The sequence below is a fragment of the Phyllostomus hastatus genome, unplaced genomic scaffold (assembly GCF_019186645.2).
Source record: "Phyllostomus hastatus isolate PE091 unplaced genomic scaffold, TTU_PhHast_1.1 phas_contig_65, whole genome shotgun sequence".
In the NCBI taxonomy this organism is placed as follows: domain Eukaryota; kingdom Metazoa; phylum Chordata; class Mammalia; order Chiroptera; family Phyllostomidae; genus Phyllostomus; species Phyllostomus hastatus.
Genome location: NW_025333932.1, coordinates 12983492 through 13004483, shown reverse-complemented (window position 1 = coordinate 13004483; position 20992 = coordinate 12983492). Strand labels below are relative to the sequence as shown.

Genomic DNA, 20992 nt, shown 5'->3' with positions numbered 1-20992 from the left:
GCAAAGCCATTTGAATATGATGTGGAACAAAGAAAAGAGAAATCAATGAAGTGAGATTATTTGCCAGATCAATTTCAAAAAATGGAATAACTAGATCAAATTATGGCAAACATGGCCAAACTGCCTGTCCATCAGTAGGAGACTGGTCAAAAAAAATTCGGAATGTTCATATTAGAAAATATTATGCAACCATAAAAAACAATGAGGAGACATTTAACAGGCTGATATGGATACCTTCTGTCATATGCAGGTAAGCTCAACACCCACTGCATTCAGTGATATAGGGCTGGCATTATGCCCTCCTGGCCTCCTGACTCCCAGCCCTTCTTGTCTGAGATGTTCCTATTGTGTCTCTGAGCTGCTCCCCCTGTGTCTCTGGACTCCAGGAAAGACAGTATGGGGCTGAGTATTGGGAAGAAATGCCTCCTTTTTGTAGAGCTGGCTACAAAGGCATAGAGAGTTCCTGTTACAGCAAACATCACCTGGTTGTGAAATATTGTCCATAAACTGTATAGTCACAACATATTTATTGACTGCCACCAAGTACCATATTTACCTCCAGTAATCCTGAATTAAGCCCCTTGGTGTGAATGCTGAGGCCACCTCCCTAGGCTTGCCGACACCATTTACTCAGATATGGATCACTAACTGCAATGGTCTCCAAATCCTTTCCTTCATTTTTGACACCCATTCCCCAATCTCTCTTCCCAACTCTTTCTAAACATCAGTCAGATCATTGTGTCACTCTTCTGCTTAAACCCTTCATAGGCTGTTCATGGCAGAGTCTCAGGGATGCACCAAAAGACTCTGTGCTGGACTCAATAGAGAGACACTAGGAGAGAGAGATGGGGCTTGAAAAAGCAAAAGGTAACAATGTCAGCCCTTCCTCTACAGAGGCACATGCTGAAGATGACTTGGAGGTAGGAGACTGTCCCTATGGCAGCCTTGGGGCCATGAACTGAGGGTTGAGGGGCCATATTTGGGAAGGAGCCTGTGTCCCTAAGTCACCTCATCCAGAAATACTTAGTTTAATGGGATAAACTGGCTTCACACAAAAGCCATGAACTTGTAAGACTCGTGACTGGGTTCTTCTGAATCCTCATAATTGAATGGTCTCTTAGTTCACTTAGAGAGACCCTCCAGTCTTCTGTCACTACACGAACATTGACCAAACACAAGGACAGAGGATGGAGTCTTAGAGAAAGGCGATTCCTGACACCTTTATAGAGAAGATCAGCCTTCCCAGTGACAAAAGGAGCCTTGAAATAAGGAGAGTGAGCCTGATCCAAGGGTGAGGACTTACCACTCTGCTTCAACATGCTCACATGCAGAGGAAGGGGTGTGAAACAGCCACTGTGACTCTCTAGGTTTGCTGGACAGATCCATACAACCCCTAGCTGCAATCCACCCTGTCTACCCTTCAAAGGTATTGCATAGGTAATATCACTTCCTATGTGCACCATGAGCACAGCAGTTAGAAAACACTGTTTTCTAGGATCTGGATGGCCCCTCCTCCCCCAGTCCTAATAATGGTTTACTCCATTTGCTTAGCATTGGTTCATGTAAGCGATGGAACACTCTTCAGGGTTTTGTATGGTCATTTGTGGCCCAGAGGACAATGGCAATCAGAGGAAGAGCTCTGTTACCTGGGGAACTGGGGAAGGCTTGCTACTTGCTACCAATATCTCTGTACTGATCCTGGTGAAACTGTGAGATGTCCCACTGGTTGTGTCTGAAACTTTGAGACAAGACCCAGATATCTTGGGTATCCCTGGGAGATCCTGTTCTGTGTTACTCTGGTGGTTTTCATAATACAGAGTTGGTTAGAAGGTAGTCTAACCAGAATGAATTCCATGGAAAAGTCTGGAAAAAGACTGGACTGATAACACAAACCTACAAAGAAGCCCTCAAGACCTGTGGTGGTGGCCGGTTCTCCCAGGTTACAAACCCTGTGTTTGCTGGCACTGAATAAAAACCTGGACACATTGCCACTTGATGTGGAAGACTTCCTGGAGAAAAGCAAAAAAAAAAAAAATCACAACTGACTGATGATGGATCACTTTCAAGAAGGGATATAGTCACTGCCAGAGACATTAGAATCACACCAATCCCAAGCGACTAATGCAAAACACATCTTGAAAACACCTGAGAACAATGTTCAACACCTTCAGAAGAAAATCACAGGTGGCTTGAATGTACATATTCATTCATTCATTCTAGAGTCTAGAATTGCTCTTCTCCAAATGTGAAGAATGCAAGTGAAGGATGTAGGAGTGAATGCGTCTGAGTGCCCAAAGAAGAGGTGCAACAGCAACTGATTGAGAAAGAGAACCACTTCATTTCTCTGGCTGGAATCCAGCTGAAGGCTATCCAGAGGCCCCAGCTCCTGAAAGAAGGTCCTGTAGAGGCTGGCACCTTGGAAGCAGAGGAAAAGAGAGATACAGGAAGTGACCATCACCCCACCTCCCAATTGGAAACCAATGTGAAGACTATAATATTGGCTGCTAATTTAAAAGTGTACAAAACAATAAGATGGTGGTCAGATAGGTGGGAATCTACTTCCCACTGCGCACAGATAGAACATGTAGCCAATCTTCAGAGGAACAGAGTGAACAGCCAACAGTATCCCAGCATATATGAAGGTTGGAGGCCAAAATTGTAGAGGACATTGAAAAATCAGATGGTAAGGAGATTGGTTTGGGATGATAAAGTCCCTGGGACAAGCATGAGGACCAGGGCAGCTGTAGCCCCAAGTCTGGTGCCTACCAGGCTGGCCACAGGATTCTTGGAAGATAGCCAGGTCAACAGCTCCCTCCCTTGCCAAACAGAGAGGTTTGAGCAGCACCAGGATGGACCTGGATGCTTGAAGTTGCTGGGGGGGAATAAATATGAAGTGACAAACACACAGGGGCAGTGTGCACCTGCTGAGACTGTGGATGCTGGTTGGGTCATTACCAGAGAAATTAGGAAGCCAAGTGACACCTGGATAAAAGAGAAAGTTGGGTCATGATGGACCCTGACCCAGATAGTCTGTGGTCTGGTTGGAAAGTTGGGATGTGTGAGAGGCCAGGCACTTGATTGGAGCAGCAGGCTTGAACAGGAGGAATTTTGTTTTTATTTTTATATTTTTTTATTTTTTTTAAGATTTTATTTATTTATCTTTAAAGAGGGGAGGGAGAAAGAGAGAGAAAAACATCAATGTGTGGTTGCTGAGGGTCATGGCCTGCAACCCAGGCATGTACCCTGACTGGGAATCCAACCTGCAACACTTTGATTCGCAGCCCATGCTCAATCCACTGAGCTATGCCAGCCAGGGCTTAGGATTTTTTTTAAAGGTTCTCAGTTCTCAGTGGCTATTTAGGGAATTCTTTTACAGAGGAGTTCTCCCAGAGTGCCACCCAGACTCCCCTGGCTGCACCCCTGCCTGCTCCACAGCCTCGGAAGTGTCCTGCTTCTGCCCTCCCCTGGCCTCAGCAGTGGGGGTCCCACACCCAGGCCTGTGGCCCCAGTGGTGCAAGTCCCACCCAGCCATTGCCAAGGCTATGCCTCCCTACCCCCACCACAGTAGTAGAGGCCATGAACTCACAGCCAGAGCCCCAGAGGCATGTACCCTTATCTGCTGCAGCAGCTACTGTGGCATTCTCATCCTGAGGGGCCAGACTCGCTCCCTAAGAGGAAGATGAATGTGCCCCACACAGAAGAGAGCATCAAGGTTGAGGGAGTAAGCAGTGCCCAGAAAGCCTTAACTCAGTGGGGGGCTGAACTACCCTGAGGAAACTTTGAGAGTCCCTAGCACCTAGGACAGCAAAAAGCAAGAAGGTGGTATGTGAGTTGCCCCTAATTGGTGCACGTCTAGGACCACACAACTGGTCAACTGAAGAGATAGGCCTGGCGCAGAAGGGCACTGGGGGCCTGGCAGTGAACTGAGGAGCTGGGATGGAGGCTGGGCAACTGTGAAGAGTGCAGCTCAGACCTGGCCCCCCTCAGCACAAAACCACAGGGAAGGAGAAAAGCAAAACCCAATCCACCTTAGCCTACTGCAGCCAAGAAGATCAGCAGGACTTGCTTAGCTTGTTTAAACCCAGCAGGCTTCTTTATCTTTCTTTCTTTTTTCTTTCTCTCTCTTTTTTCCTCACAAGTGAGGCAATAAAACCTGGAGCTGTGAAAGGACCAGAGTCAGACTCAAAGAGGAGTCATCCCAGCAACTGAGAAATTGAGGCAAATTTCACTTTGCTATTCCAGAGAATTTGCAAGTATTATTATTTGCATTATTATTATTTCTCATTATTTTTACTTCTTTTATTTTATTAGTATATTTCATTTCTCTTCTTTCTGTTTAACTTTTTCCCATTTGTATGTTTAATTGAATTGTTTGACTGGTTTTCCTTCTCTTTTTCATAGTATAATTTTAATTTTCCTTTTTTTAGTTCACTTGTGTTCTAATAGCACACTACTCTAGGTTGTGTACTTCCAGTTCTTGTTATTCAGATCACAGAGATTCTTTCATATGATTGTTGCTCCATTACTATTGTAAATAACTGGTGTTCCATACAATTATAAATACAATGCATCATCCCTCCTGGGTTTCAGCTCATTTCACTGTTTTCTTTATTACTTTATTACTTTTGCGGTTAACTGTATTCTCTGGCACACTACACCTATTTTCTATCCCTTACTCTCACTATATCTCACAATCTGACCTCCCTTAAGCTCACAGTCTTCCGGGTCCAACTCACAATCTTTCCCATCCCAACAAGAGTCTTATCTTTTTTCCACCTTGTCAAAAAAGTGGGTAGTTGGATGATATCATGGTTAACATCATACTTATCCTAAGGATTTCCTATCTCTTCTCTACAGGTTGCTACCTTAAGTCCCATAGAATACATTCCTGTTGTCTTAATCTATTTTGCCTTCCCTCCCCAACTGATCACATAAAAAGTAAGTGGGAGTTGTGAACACCAGTGTACCTGCTGGAAGAGAGAACCCACCAGTAAAGGATGCACCAACAGATAATAACAGAAGAAAGTGAAAGAGTGAGTGGAAGCCACACTAACCTCCACCCAGGAGCAATCTGGAATTACAACTAAAAGGTGGAGAAATTACCCAGAAAAAACAACTGAACAATAGTGAGAGAGAAGCCTCAAAACTTTGGACAGACAGAAGAAAAAGCTTCAACACAAACTGTCCACACCTGAACAACAGAATACAAGACATTGTGGGTGGAGTGACCCTCAGTTAACCAACTGGAGGGAAGGACCCACCACAGAAAGACCCAATAACAATCAAAACCCAAGGACATACAGAGAGAAAACATAAATGACAGCCTAAGGCCAATGAACTCAGGAGATCAAGGAGACTGCACTACTGAATCTCACAGGTCCCCAACCACAGAAGTTCACATCGTAAACCCAGGGAGTCAGAACAGATCAATTTAAGAAGCAGAGGGTAACAAGAAGAGTCTCACAAACAATGGGAAAACAAAGAAACAATCCCCAAGTGAAAGGAAAGGAAGAAGCCTCAGGAAGAATGCTAAATGAAATAGAGGTAAGTCAACTATCAGATATGGAGCACAAAGCAATGGTTATAAGGAAGCTCAATGAGTTCACAGTGAATTACCAGAAACTACAGGGAAACTACAATGAACTCACTGCAACCTATATCAGCATGAAAAAGGAAATAGAAACTATAAATAAGGGCCAAGAGAAAATGAAGAATACAATTTCTGAACTGAAGAACACAGTAGAAGGAATCAAAAGCAGGATATGTCAAGCAGAAGGTTGGATCAGTGAGCTGGAGGACAAAGTAGAAAAAAACATCCAGAAAGAGCAAGAAAAGGAAAAGAGGCTCAGAAAGAATGAAGATGAATTAAGAGAAATGCAGGGCAATATGAAATGTAATAATATCCATATAATAGGGGTACCAGAAGAAGAGCAAGGGATAGAAAACCTGTTTGAAAAAGTAATCATGGAAAAATTCCCTAATTTGATGAGAGAAAAAAGCCACACATATCCAGGAAGTACAGAGAGTTCCAATCAAGAGAAACCCAAAGAGGCCCACTTCAAGACACATTATAATTTAACTGGCAAAATTCCAAGACAAAGAGAGAATCTTAAGGGCAGCAAGGGAGAAACAGGAAGTAACATGCAAGAGAGCTCCGATAAGACTAGCAGCTGACTTCTCAATGGAAACAATCCAAGCCAGAAGAGAATGGCAAGAAATATTCCAAGTAATGAAAAACAATGGCCTGCAACCAAGACTACTCTATCTAGCAAGGTTCTTAATTAAAATGGAAGGTGAAATAAAGAGTTTCCCAGACAAAAGAATCCTCAAAGAATACACCTCTTCCAAACCAGGTCTGCAAGAGATGTTAAAGGGTCTGCTTTAAGAAAAGAAAAAAAAATGAGTTAGAGAGAGAGGAACACAGGTGTGAAAAAAATGACAATGATTAAGTACCTATCAGTAATAACCTTAAACATAAATGGATTAAATGTTCCAACCAAAAGTCATAGAGTAGCTGAGTGGGTAAGAAATCATGACCCACACATATGCTGCCTACAAGAAACACACCTCAGGACAAAACACCTACACAGACTGAAAGTGAAAGGCTGAAAAAATATTCCAAGTAAACAGATAGGGGAAGGAAGCCAGGGCAGCAATACTCATATCAGACAACATAAACTTCAAAACAATGACCATAGAAAAAGACCCAAAGGATATTTCATAATACCCAAGGGGGAGGGGGAGGGGCAGGGGGTACATACAGACAACTATAATTGAACAATAATAAAGTAATTTTTTAAAAAAGGAAAAGAAATATTTATAGAGCTGCACACTGTCAGATGTTGTCTATAAATTCTTCACACACTTATATTCACTCTTCTGTGTGTGTATTCTACTTAATTCAAAGTGTGTGTGTGAAAAACATAAATGAAAGCATACAAAACAGAAAATATATCCATAAAACTCTGTGATAAAAATAAATGAATGACATGGTAGTGGGACAAAGGGACCATCTCCAAACAGAACAAGAATCTCTGGAGTCTGAAATTTTGAAGTATAACAGAGACCCAGAAACTCTGGTTGCAACTTCAGATGCAGCCAAAAATACACCAAAAGTACATGTAGCAGATTCTGAGATAATCAGTCAAAGGGCAAAGGCACTGCCTGGAAATTGAGAAGAGGTGTCACCAGGTGTATAGATACATGAAGTATTCCCATCAGAAGAAGCTCAAACTCTACTGGAAGATGGAAGAACTCATGGCAAAGGGATTGGAGAGAACCATCTTCTGTCAAAACAAGATTCTCTTCTATGAGGAAAGAGCTCAAGAAAAGTGGATGACACCTTGACTAGTGTGGCTCAGTGGACTGAGCATTGGCCTGAGATCCAGAGGATTGCTGGCTCAATTCCCAATTAGGGCACGTGCCTGGGTTGCGGACCAGGCTCCTGGTGGGAGGCATGCGAGAGGCAACCACACATGTTTCTCTCTTTCTCTTTTCACTCTCCCTTCCCCTCTCTCTAAAAATAAATAGATAAAATCTTTTAAAAAAGAGAGAGAAAGGTTGATGGCACCTGTCAGTCTAGAGACAGCTCAACAAGCTAAGAAAATGATCACATCAGAGAAATACTGGTTAATGTCCTGTTCAAGTCCATCCCTTTCCCAAATGGACATTTTGCATCTGATGTTACCCACACAGTCCATAGAGGTCCACAAGTACCACAGGATCCCCTGGGATACCACCCCTAGGAAGGAAGAAGATAATGTTGGGAGGGCTGAAGGATCAGGGTTCCCATGGAGGTTTAATGCATCTTTCAGAACCTCTGGACCCAAATATCCACCACCTTGGCAAGGCAGAGGCCTGCATCTTCTTTCTATAAAAGTATTTTGATTTTTTTCTCCATAATCTTACTTCTGTTATTCAATTGATGCTACCATGGCTCAATTTTAAGTTGAATAGGATTATAATGCTTAGGTAGTAGTCTTTCAAGTATAGATTTATGTAATATAATTTTTAGATTGCATTTTTTCATGTTATTGGACTGTCTAAAATTAAATAGTATAAGAATTATATTTTGATTTCAGTAAAATGTCTACTTTTATCAAAACCATCATTTAAGTTTGACATGGAGACTTTAAAGATTACAGAAAGATTACTTTCTGCATACTAAAACAATTAATAAATAAATAAGAATAGAACATAAATTGTCAGTATGCATGAAATTGCAGCTTTTTAGACAAGATCATGTACATTCAGGGTGGTATGGCTATAGGAAAATTGAAGCTTTTCAGGCAAAAGCTTCAGGCTTGACTCCATTCCAGAATGGCTACCAACATGCTATGTGTTGTTATGGAGGTTTCCCCACATCTCTGTGCCTCAGTTTTCCAGTATTAAGAGTTATAAGACTTATACTACCTGTTTTCTTTACATAAAAATCAGTCAAGAGTCATCAAACAACAGGAAATAAAGGCTAATCAATACTTTGAGCCCTCTAAGAAGAGTGCTGTTTTTATTGTCAGAAAAATATTTAGATAATCAAATATGACTCGATTGGAAAGTCAGTGTTAGGTACATTTTGTGAAGTTAAAATAAGGTGAAATTATTCTTTCCAAGTAAGCTTAATTTTCTTTCCTTTGAGGTGAATTGATTTCAAATAAAGAAATCAAAACACTTTATTTTGTAGACTAATTTCCAGTGAAGGATTGTTTTTAGAACAGCTTTTAAAAGTACATGACACCAAGATCTTAGTTAAAATTAAATCAACAGCACTCTCTTCATGCATTATTTCTACATATAACATATAAATAATCTAAGCCATCATTTCTATGTATATCATTCAATAAATATACCTTTCATCAGTCAGACTTCAGGTGTCAAGTCACCTGAAAAAACTCATGTTTCTTGAAAGCAAAGCTCATGTCACAAAGGAAACAGTGGTCCTAGTGTAAGTTAATACACCCATCAAATCTTCCATTGTTTTAGGTATGATTCCATAACACGTCACTTCAGAGTAGATACCATGAGTGAGACTCTACTTATGTCAAGTTTAGTTATTTATTTTCATACATAAAGATATCTATAAATTAAGACTTTCAGCTAAGATGGAGGCATACATAGATACACTGTGCCTCTTCACACAACCAAAAGAAGGACAACAACAAATTTAAAAACAAAAAACAACCAGAACTGACAGAAAATCAAACTGTATGGAACTATGACAACCAAGGAGTTAAAGAAGAAACATTCATCCAGACCAGTAGGAGGTGTGGAGATGGGCAACCAGGTGGAGAGGGCTTGTGGCAAGGCAGCAGCTGGTAGACCAGGCAAGGTGGTAGCTGGAGGAGAGGGAGGTCCCACATTTGAGTGCTAGTAAGCCAGGAGAAACAACTGGGGAGTGAGACAGACCACACAACCCAGGGTTCCAGTGTGGGGCAATAAAACCTCAAAACCTCTGACTGAAAAAGAAAACATGTGGGAGTTGAGGAGGTGGGAGAAACTCCCAGCTTCACAGGAGAGTTCACTGGAGGGACCCACAGAGTCCTAGAATGTACACAAAGCCACCCACCTGGGAATCAGCACCAGAAAGGCCCAATTTTCTTGTGGGTAGCAGGGAAAGTGACTGTAAACCAGCAGAGAGCTGAACAAGTGGCACTGTTCCCTCTTGGACCCCTCCCACACATATGGTGCCACAACACTGTGGCGTGTGTTGCCTTGACATGAGGATTACCTAAGGCTCTGCCCCTTGCTAGTAACAGGCATGTTGAGAAAAAAAACAATGGCCCAAATGAAAAAATAGATCAAAGTTCCAGAAAAAAATCCAATTCAGCAACAAAGAGATAGCCAACCTTTCAGATGCAGAGTTGAAAACACTGGTAATCAGGATGCTAAACAGAATTGGTTGAGTATGGTCACAAAATTCAGGAAAAAATGAAGGATATGAAAAGTGAAATAAAGGAAAATGTTCAGGGAACCAACAGGGATGGGAAGGAAACCAGGACTCAAATCAACAATTTGGACCAGGAGGAAGAAATAAACATTCAACTAGAACAGAATGAATAAACAAGAATTCAGAAAAATGAGGAGAGGCTTAGGGACCTCCAGGACAACGTTAAACATTACAACATCTGAATAATAGGGGTTCCAGAAGGAGAAAAGGAAGAGTAAGAAATTGAAAACTTGTTTTAACAAATAATGAAAGAGAACTTCCCCAATCTGGCAAAGGAAATAGACTTCCAGGTAGTCCAGGAAGCTCAGCGAGTCCCAAACAAGTTGCACCTAAAGAAGCACACACCAAAGCATATCATAATTAAGTTACCCAAAATTAAAGATAAGGAGATAATCTTAAAGCAGCAAGAGAAAGGGAGACACTTACCTACAAAGGAGTTCCCATAAGACTATCAGCTGATTTCTCAAAAGAAATCTTGCAGGCAAGATGGGGCTGGAAAGAAGTATTCAAAATCATGGAACGCAAGGACCTACATCCAAGATGACTCTATCCAGCAAAACTATCATTTACAATGGAAGGGAAGAAGAAATGCTTTCCAGATAAGGTCAAGTTAAAGGAGTTCATCATCACCAAGCCCTTATTATATAAAATGTTAAAGGGACTTACTTAAGAAAAAGAAGAAGATAAAAAATATGAACAGTAAACTCACAACAAACTCACAACTATCAACAATTGAACCAAAAACAAAACAAAACAAAATAAAACCAAACTCCAAAACAAAAACAAACTAAGCAAACAACTAGAGCAGGAGCAGAATCACAGAAACGAAGATCACATGGAGGGTTAGCAATGGGAAGGGAAGGGGATGAATGGGGGAAAATGTACAGGGAATAAGTAGCATAAATGGTAGGTAGAAAATAGAAAGGGAGAGGTTAAGAATAATATAGGAAATGTAGAATCCAAAGAACCTATATATACGACCCATGGACATGAACGAACTAAGTGGGGGGCGGGGAATGTGGGTGCGAAGGGGTGTGCAGGGCAGAGGGAAACAGAGAGGGGGAAATGGGATAACTATAATAGCATAATCAATAAAATATATTAAAAATAAAAATAAATTGGCAGTTACTTAAAAAAAGAAAAAAGATATCTATAAATTACTTTGGCTAATTTACAATCATGTGATATAAAGTGATCATAAATCCCCCAGAGTTTCTAAAGGACTTCTTATTAGACTTTTATTTAAAAAAATAATTAAGTAGTGAGATTTGCTATGGCTAAAATTTTAGGGGTGCAGCTAGGTTCTTTAGCCAATACTATTTAAGTTACAATTTTGACACCATTTTATCTTAAATACACATGGAGTCTGTATGCAACTGGGTTGAATTAATTTAATGACTAAGTAATGCCTCCCCCTCTCTCTCTATACACACATATATATATTGGAATATATGTGTATATATATGTATTATATCTCAAATGATAAATTACTTTTTAAATACCTTAATTTTTGATGATCAGAGATGCCATCCAAATTTGGGGGTGAGGTTGCTTGTGATATGTAATGATTTCAATTCTCCAAGTAAAAATGATATGGACTGTGACATTTGACTAAATTGTGACACTTTATTGCATGAACAAATGAAGTAGTATGGAAGTGCTGATGATACTATTTTAAAATATCATCAGCTATAAAATCTTGCACCACTGCTTTCTTTACATGCAGAACTTAGATAAATCTATTTAACAATGCTATGTATTTTCTTCCCTCTGAGTAAGATTCTTCCTACCTGCGATAATTGGCAATTACTTCCTTTCCTTGAGGAGAACATTTCACAGGAGAAATAAAAGTTGTTTCCATCACAGTCAGGTCCACTGTTTCCTAAGACATTTTTAAATTGGAAGGACTAAGGAAGGTTGTGTTTGATAGCTCTGCTGCACTTTATTATTGAGGAGCCATGATTTCTTGCTTCTGAGAAATGTGTCCTAGCACCCATGTATTCAAGACCCTACTGCCAAAATATACACATACATGATTGATTACCCAATTTATTGGTGATATTGTATATGCCATCAAGTGCAGTTTAAATGATCTTGACAAGTATAGAAGAGTATCACTGACAGGTGCAGCAATACACATCTGGCTTAAGATTTCACGTGTTTTTATAGCATTTGATGGAGTGGCAGGTTGATAAATTAAAATGACAATTGTAGCATCAGGCTTGAAAGCTTGACCACTTTAGATAACAGAAAATCTGTGCACTCGCCAGAGAAGCAGCCTGCAGGGCCTTGGAAAAATAACACAAGCACTGTTGCTGAAGGAATCATTAATTTTGTGATGGCACTGTCTAAGTCTAAAAAGTAAGAAAATAGGTTTTTAGAAGAAGAAAATGGCTTTGTCCTCTAATATTTGTTTCCCTGGAGACCTAGAGGAAATTGAAACCACACCATAAAAAATAGGCATTAAATTGGCCACTGGTGACTCCATAATGGCAGATGGGTGTGTTTAAAGCCTAGGGACAGTTTCTTGTTACCCTTCCCTTAGTTTTGAAACTACATCTGGATTTCAGCATGTCCTATGGTCACCATGATCCCACAAAGTTCAATTGAAAAACCTCTAAGACATCACCCCATCACTCACTAATTCTGATATTTTTAAAGAAAATATTTTATCAGGCATCTTATTTATTTTTTACAGATTTTATTTTTTGACAAGTGAAAACTGTATATATTTAAGATATACAATGTGATGCTTTTCTATACATACATATTGTGAAATGATTTCCACAATCAAGCTAATTAACCTATCCATCACCTCACATAGTTCATTTTTGGGGGGTGAGAACACTTAAGATTTACTTAAAAAAAACAAGTTTCAAGTATAAAATATGGTGCTATTAATGATAGTCACCATGCAGTAGGATAGTTACCAGAACTCAAAGTTTCAGTGTATAACTGAACTTCATCTTCCCAATTCCCCCACCTCCCTGGCAACTACTGTTTTACTCTCTGGTTCTGAGTTCAGCTATCTTAGCTTCCACATGTGAGTGAGATCATGCAGTATTTGTCTTTCTGTGTCTGGCATCTGACTTATTTCATTTACTATAACGTCCTCCAGGTTCACCCATTTTATGACAAATGGCAGGATTTCTTTCCTTTTAAAGGTTGAATAATATTCCATTATATAAAAATAGCAGTCATGCCCTCTGGTTTTGACTGAGTGGATAGGTCTCAGAGATCAGGAGATCAGGCTTTGCTGGGCCAGGATCAGCTCACTCACAGAGCCAGTGCCTCAAAAGAGTCAATATAATTATTGGTATTTGCATTCTGAATGTATTTTTGAATGCCTGTCAGCCAAGCTTGAAAACAAATATATTCTGAGCTATATCAATAGAATTTTTAAATTAGTCTGAATTATTTAAATTATTCTAATACAGATAAAAAGCCTGAAAAAGGTTTTTGCCCATGCAATAAATAATCATTCTCATAATAAAGCCACTTATACAAAAATTCATCCACTAAAAACTCATGTGAATCAAAGTTTCAGTTCTAAAATACAACCAACTCATATCAAAGTCTTCTCTTAGAAAGGTCAACTTCAGCTAAAGAGGTAAGAAGAAAGAATTTACATGTAGATTTTCTTTTAATGCCTTGAGTATATTTTTTAAGTGGCTCAGGGTTTACAATGTCGACAGCCACTTGTACTGGAAGAAGACTCAGGTACTGTCCCAACACGTACTTTTACACTGTGAATCTTGGATAACAAAAGAATAGGAACTTCCTTGTCCCTTCCCCGTATTGTTCATTAAGAGACTGTGAAAAGCTTTTTCAATGCAAAACTGGTTTCAAACTAAGATTTAGAGTCTTAACTGGAACAATTACTCCATTCTTGTTCACTTCTATAAATGCAAACTTGATGCCTGTTTTCACCCAGCTTACTTCCAAAATCTGAATCTATCTGATGCCACATAAGGGAAAGTGCTTGCCAGAAGAGTTATTATAATTGCTTTAACATGTAATGGTTGGAGGATGAGCAGAATATCAGCCACTTAATACTCATCTAGCATACAAGCCTACACTCTATGCTGAAATTCAAGGCTGTTCAGCTGGTACTTTTTACTGTTAGGTGAGATGGGAAAAAGCTTCCATTTTTAAATCTTTTCATTAAATTTATTTTATTTATATAAAAGTATTTATATTGTACATTTGTAATAAATAATATATGTAATACATATTAAAAATATATTTATAATAATTTAAAATATAAACCTATGCATGGCTGTAAGGGAATGATGGGGAGGATACAAAATGATGTAGACAGCGGTTTTCAGGCCTGACTGGTACCACAATTGCTAGCTATTCCAGAAAGACACTGCATGTATTGACACACCCTGAGAAACAGAATCAGACTGTAGGATGATCCTTTATAACTCATGCTGGACTAAAGTTTATATTTTATTTCTCCAATGACATTATTTTATTAATCACTGACTTGTGCATATAAAAGTCCTTTTATCAACATAGAGTTGAAGGTCGGAAATCTGAGATTTCCTTTCACATTTCCCTAACCTTTTCCATAAGCCAATATTTCCTTGCGTTTTAACTGTCTTTGACAAATTTGTTGATTGGTATATTCAGATTGAGTTTATGTTGTGACATTTAAAATGGTATTTCATAATTCCTATAGCACATTTACACACAGAGAAATTTTGCTCCCATATTTGCATTAGGAAGAGATGCACATCAAAATTTATCAATATTTCTTTTCATTCAAAGAATTTAAATAACAATTATTAGCATTAATTATTGAAATATGAAACAACATCTTTGTTTATCTTGATAGCTGGTTTCATGAACAAGTATTTTTTTCTCTGCTTTGTAAAAACTTCGTTTGGTTTCCACAAGTAACTCAAAGCATGGCCTGCAGAAGTATGGAATTTTATTCTCAGATTGACTTTTTAGAATATAACACAAGAATACACCTCTAGAACAGTAATAATAGGTAACATTTATGAATAATTCCTGTGTGTCAAGAACAGTGCTAAATACTTGATCTGAATTTTGTTATTAATCCCCATTTCAAAAGTAAGGACCAGAAGCTTGGGAGTTTAAGTAACTGCCTAAATTCATACAGCTAGTTTGTAAGGGTCAGAGCCTATGAGGGTGAAAGAAATTCCTAAAAGTACATGTTAACCAGTTTTTAAGACACTAGCAGGCAATGGACTGAAGTATGAAATATTTAGCACTGAGTTTTTCATTAATATATCTTTTTTATTCAACATAGGATTAAAATAATCTACAGGAGGTATGAAAAGTCCTGGAAGAACCCAGTATTATATATTCATATGCCCGCTAATATCATAGACTATATACACCATGCATTTATTCCCTTTGGCAAACAACTAAGTAAAAGTCACAACTTTGAATAATGGTTCTGGCTGTAGATTACCTATTTCCTGGTAGGATCCTGTGTGTCTTTTATGGTCATGATTACTCTGTTCTCCTACTGAAAAGGGTCATGAGAAAGATTCATAAATACTTTTGGACAATTTTATTTAAAATCATTTGCTTGGAGGGGAATGGAGAAATTTCTCTATGACATAAAAAGTCCAGTCAACAGAAATCTTTGGGTGTTTCGTCCCAATTTACTTTTGAGTCCTATCTATGTCCAATATCTCAATCATACCTCAGTCATACCTAGGTCATATCTAAGTCATATCATCATCTGTCAAGTCAGTTTTCCCATTTTGAGTACTTGCTAAGTTATAAATCATTCTTCTTTGGAGACTTTTTCCTCAGGGCTCTACTAGTGAGTTCTAAAACCTGATAAATTTAAAACAAAGATTACTGAGGGTGTGCAATAAAAAATGACTTCAGAGTATTTGGAGGATAAGGAATGCCTCTGAGAAACCATACTAGGTGAAGAATAAAAAGAAGCTATTTCAACCCCCTTGATTGGAGGGCAGGACATGCATGCATTCCAAATAAAAGATTTCCTCCATGGGTGGAACTGGAAAACATTATGCTAAGTGAAATAAGCCAGGCAGTAAAAGAGAAATGCCATATGATCTCACCTTTAAGTGGAAACTAATCAATAAAACAAACAAGCAAGCAAAATATAACCAGAGATATTGAAATAAAGAAGACTCTGACAGTAACCAGAGGGGAGGTGGGAGGCAATAACAGGAGGGAGGGGGAAAGGGTTTTCAGTAACAACTATAAAGGACACATGGACAAAACCAAGGTGGGGTGGAATGAGGGGAGGGAGGTGGGGATGGCTGGGATGGGGCAAGAGTGGTAAGGGGTGGAGACACACAAATGTACTTGAACAACAATAAAAAAAAAAGATTTCTTCAGGCTTAAAGATTTTTAACAATAGCATTGGATGACCAATGAAAGAAAGAAGCATGCTCTAACAATTTCTTTGGACCAGATCAACTTGACATGCCATTTTTCATGAACTCCAATAAATCACCTGCTCCATTTTTCCCCAGTATCCCAAACAATTATTTCAATTCCCGTGATTCAAATGGCTTCCTATGATGCTTTCTACAGAGTAGAAGGGGGCAGGGAACCATGTGCTCAATGAGTGACAGAAATATTCAAAGGCCACAAACAAAGTCATAAAAGAAAATTAATATGATAGTTTAAAAATCTAACTCCATCCACGTTTTTGGTTATTGAGCATGGGTACAGTGACTGCCTAGGTGTCATTTTTTTTTTTAAATAAAATACCACATAACTTCTTCAAAGTCAGACATCCCATCATTGTCCAACATTTTCTGAAACTTTGCAACATTGACCATAATGCTGAGCATGCAGAAGTCCTGTAAGTGGACATTTTAATGCAGTAAAAGGATTATTGGATAGAGCTGATAAAAAAAAAAAACTTTGCTCATTCTTAACTAGTTCTAAATGGCTGAAAATTGTACATGTGTTCTTGTCCACAATATATTATTATTAGATCATGTATTGTGACTTGGGATGATACCATCAGCTCTGTGTTCAGACAGGCCATCATTGTGAGTGGAATGGAGAAATAAAAGTGAAATGAGAAAAGAGAGAACAGATAGAGATTTGGGAGGTAGATTTAGAGAAAACAGGAAAAGAAATACTGAGTAGAAAACACTGAAATAAAACTGCAAAGATAAGTAAATGGATTAGGAAACAGTGAAGGTATAGTTCAGAGGAATTTTTAGAACCAACCTGAGCATATGTTTATATGATGAGAATACAGATAATTACTGTCAATGCTGTTGGTTGCATATTGATGATACACAATTTTTATACATTCACTAGCTGAATTTCTGAGGTCACAAAACAGGTCAGGATATATGTTACTTAAGTCTTTATAAAATGCAGATTACAAAGTTGCAGAAAGGTGGTGCATTTAATGGTATGTTATGGATCTGAATATGGGATTAAATGATTGAAATACCATATCAGTAAATCTTGTTAATTTGAATTAAAAATTGATTAAAGAATTGAGATTTAAAATATTTAGACATATACTCACCCAACAGATAAGAAAGACTCCTTTGACTCAAGTCTGTGAAAAAATATTTTTAAAATATTTTAATATAACAATATGCTATGTACTTAAAAATTGCTTTTGCATAAATCTGACAAAATTATTATACTTGTTGGTATTAAAATACACAATTTAGTACTAGTAAAAAGCTATCAATAATATATTAAGATCTAATCTAGACTAATTCAAATTCTAACTGGATTAATGGAGAGGGTAAAAAGAATGAGAGAAACTTAGTATAGAATGTGGCATTTGAAGGTTGCATTAGGATAATATTAGTCTAATTCTGATTTGCACCTTCAAAGAAGCAGCTCTTGGATTCATCGATCTTTTGTATCATTTTTAAAAACTACTTCCTTTATTTCTGTTCTGATCTTTATTATTTCCTTTCTTCTACTCACTTTGGGCTTTCTTTGTTATTCTTTTTCAAGTCTCTTTAAGTGTAAAGTTAGATTGTTTATTTGAGCTTTCTCTTGTTTTATTTCTTTATAGGTCTGTAATGCTTTGAATTTCCCTTTTAGCAGTGCTATCCCTGTGTCCCATAGGTTTGGGGTTGTTCTTTCATTTGTTTCAAGGTATTTTTTGATTTCTTCCTCAATCTCATTGTTGACCCATTAATTGTGCAATATGTTATTTAGCTTCTATGTCTTCATGTGTTTTTCAGTGTTCTTGTGAATGATTTCTAGTTTTATAGCACTATGTTCAGAGAAGATGCTTGATATAGTTTTAATCTTCTTAAATTGGTTGAGACTTGTTTTGTGTCCTAACACATGGTCCAACCTAGAAAACATTCCATGCGGACTTGAAAATTATGTATATTCTGCTACTTTGGGGTGAAATGCCCTGAAGATAACAATTAAATGCATTTGATCTAGTGTGTCATTTAAGGTCCCTGTCTCCTTGTTGATTTTCTGTCTGGGAGATTTATCCATTGAAGTCACTGAGGTTTTAAAATTCCTTACTATCACTGTATTTCTGTTGATCTCTACCTTTGTGTCCATCAAGATTTGCTTTACATATTTAGATGCTCCTATGTTGGGTCCACAAATTCTGAATTGTTCCTTTGATCATTATGTAGTGTCCTTCTTTGTCTCTTACTATAGCCTTCATTTTAAAGTCTATTTTGTTGAATAAAAGTATTGCTACCCAAGTCTTTTTCCCATTTGCATGAAATATCATCTATCTTAGTTGGGTTTCTGTGGATTTTATTTTCTATCCATTCAGCTACCCCATGTCTTTTGGTAGGAGCATTTAAGCCATTTACAGTTAAGGTGATTATTGATAGATATGCATTTATTGCCATTTTAATTTTTAACTATTTTCCTATGTTTCCTTCTTCTTCTTCTCCTTCTTCTTCGTTTTCTTAAAGCAGGGATGTCAAACTCATTTTCACAGGGGGCCATATCAGCCTCATGGTTGACTTCAAATGGCCAAAATAAGTTTAAGGTTGTATAAATGTAACTACTACTTAACTGTTAAGGAATTCAAATTACAGCTGGCCCTTTGAAGGCAACCGTGAGGCTAATGTGGCCCCCAGTGAAAATGAGTTTGACACCCCTGTCTTAATGCAACTTTTTTTAACATTTGTGGCAGCACTGGTTTGATGTTAACAAACTCCTTTAGCTTTTCTTGTCTGGGGAGGTCTATTTCTCCTTCAATTGTAAATGATAGCCTTGCTGGGTAAAGTAGCCTTGGTTGTAGGTCCCTGCTTTTTATCACCTTGAATATTTCATGCCAATCCCTTCTGGCCTGAAATGTTTTTGTTGAGAAATGAAATGACAGTCTAATTGGAGCTTCTTTGTAGGTAACTACCTAGTTTTCTCTTTCTACTTTTAGGATTCTCTCCTTGTTTTCAAGCTTTGTCAATTTATTTATGACGTGTCTTGGTGTAGGCCTCTTTGGGTCTGTCTTGTTTGGTACTCTCTGAGCTTCTTGGACTTGTGTGTCTTATTTCTTCACCAGATTAGGGAAGTTTTCAGTCATCATTTCTTCAAATAGGTTCTTGACCCCTTGCTTATTCTCTTCATCTGATATTCCCATGATGTGGATGTTGTTACACTTCATTTTCTCCCAGAGTTTTCTTAAGCTCTCCTCCTTTTTTTAGAATTATTTTTTCTTTTTGTTGCTCTGCTTGGATGTTTTTTTTCCCACTTTTTCTTCCAAATCACTGATTCCATCCTCTGCTTTAGATGTTGCATTCTTTATTTATGATTGCTTTTTAAATTGTTTCTGTATTTTTTCAGTATACTTACAGTCATTACTCAATTACATATCTGATGCATTGCTTGCCTCCATTTCATTTGGTTCTTCTTTTGGGGAAGTCTCTTATTCTTTCATTTGTGGCTGCTTCTTTGTCTTCCCATTTTGGCTGGTTCTTTGTACTTGCTTCTGTGTGTTAGGTATATCTGCAAAGACTCTAGTGTAATCCTATGACAGATGCTGCCTGTGACTGGCCCTGGGCAACCTGTTTGGAGCTATCAGCCATTCAAAACTTGTGGCTCCCTGTGCTGGGCCTGCATGTATGCAGAAAGAACCAAGCTGTGCACCAATACCACCTTTTACTAGCACCAGGCCTAGGGCAGGGTCAGGTAATGTCTCAGAGCTCCCAAGGATCCACCTTTGCTCTTAGACTTCATCACTAATCTAGTCTCCAGGTCTACTCAGCAGCTTGGCTGAAGGTCCACAAGGTGGGACCAGAGGAATATTTGTGGGCAGGGATATTGCTTCCCCTCAGACAGATGCCACTTAGAAGGGAGTTCTCTGTCTGAAAAAGATGACTTCTGCATTATGGGGAATGACTCAGCACAGAGATCCTAGGAGCTTTTTCTTCCATTCTCTCCCCAGAGCTACCAAAACCAGACTTTCCTCATGTATCTCTAGTCCACGCTACCCTCCCTATGGTGGAGGCTAGGGTTAAGTGGCTGCAAATGAGATTTTGTGCATTGGTCCTTCAGGGGGCTCTCTCTCTCTCTCTTTCTTCCTGGAAGGCTAAAACCCCTCTTCTTTTCACAGTTGGATATTATTAGTGTTCCTTTCCCAGTCCTGGTGCTGTAGGCTGGAGAACTGAGCTTGGGGTTTAGACCCCACATTTCTGAGGGGCACCCTGCCCAAAGCCACTAAAATATCCCTCTGACACTTTATCTGCCACCTGTAGGAGCCCAGCCAGTCCTCTCATACCTCTTCTGCACTCCCTACCACCTCGTAGTGGTGAAGTAGTTTCTTCCTTCTGTTCTTGGTTATAAGGCTTCTCTCCAGCTACTCTTTAGGTGGTTATTCAGGATGATTTTTCTATAATTTAGTTTGATTCCAGTTTGGTCCTGGAAGGAGATGAGTAACTTTCAATTACTTCTCCACCATCTTAACATCCTCCACACTCTCTATATTTGCTTATTTTCTGTTTTTTTACAGTGTTTTTTTTGTAGAAGTTTTTATATATCTATTTGTAATTATTGGAGTATTACAGTTCATAATGCAGTTGGCTACATATTAATTGAATAATTTATTTCCAGTAAGTCTTT

At 38.5% G+C, this 20992-nt stretch overlaps 1 protein-coding gene across 1 annotated transcript in view; it reads right to left on the bottom strand.

Moving 5' to 3' along the window:
- RALYL (RALY RNA binding protein like) overlaps positions 1-20992 on the bottom strand; it is a 450140-nt gene that overhangs the window by 117957 nt on the left and 311191 nt on the right. Inside the window, exon 3 of the mRNA XM_045849466.1 lies at positions 17460-17492. Coding sequence (XP_045705422.1) covers positions 17460-17492 — 33 coding nt within the window. The remainder of the gene's footprint in view (positions 1-17459; positions 17493-20992) is intronic.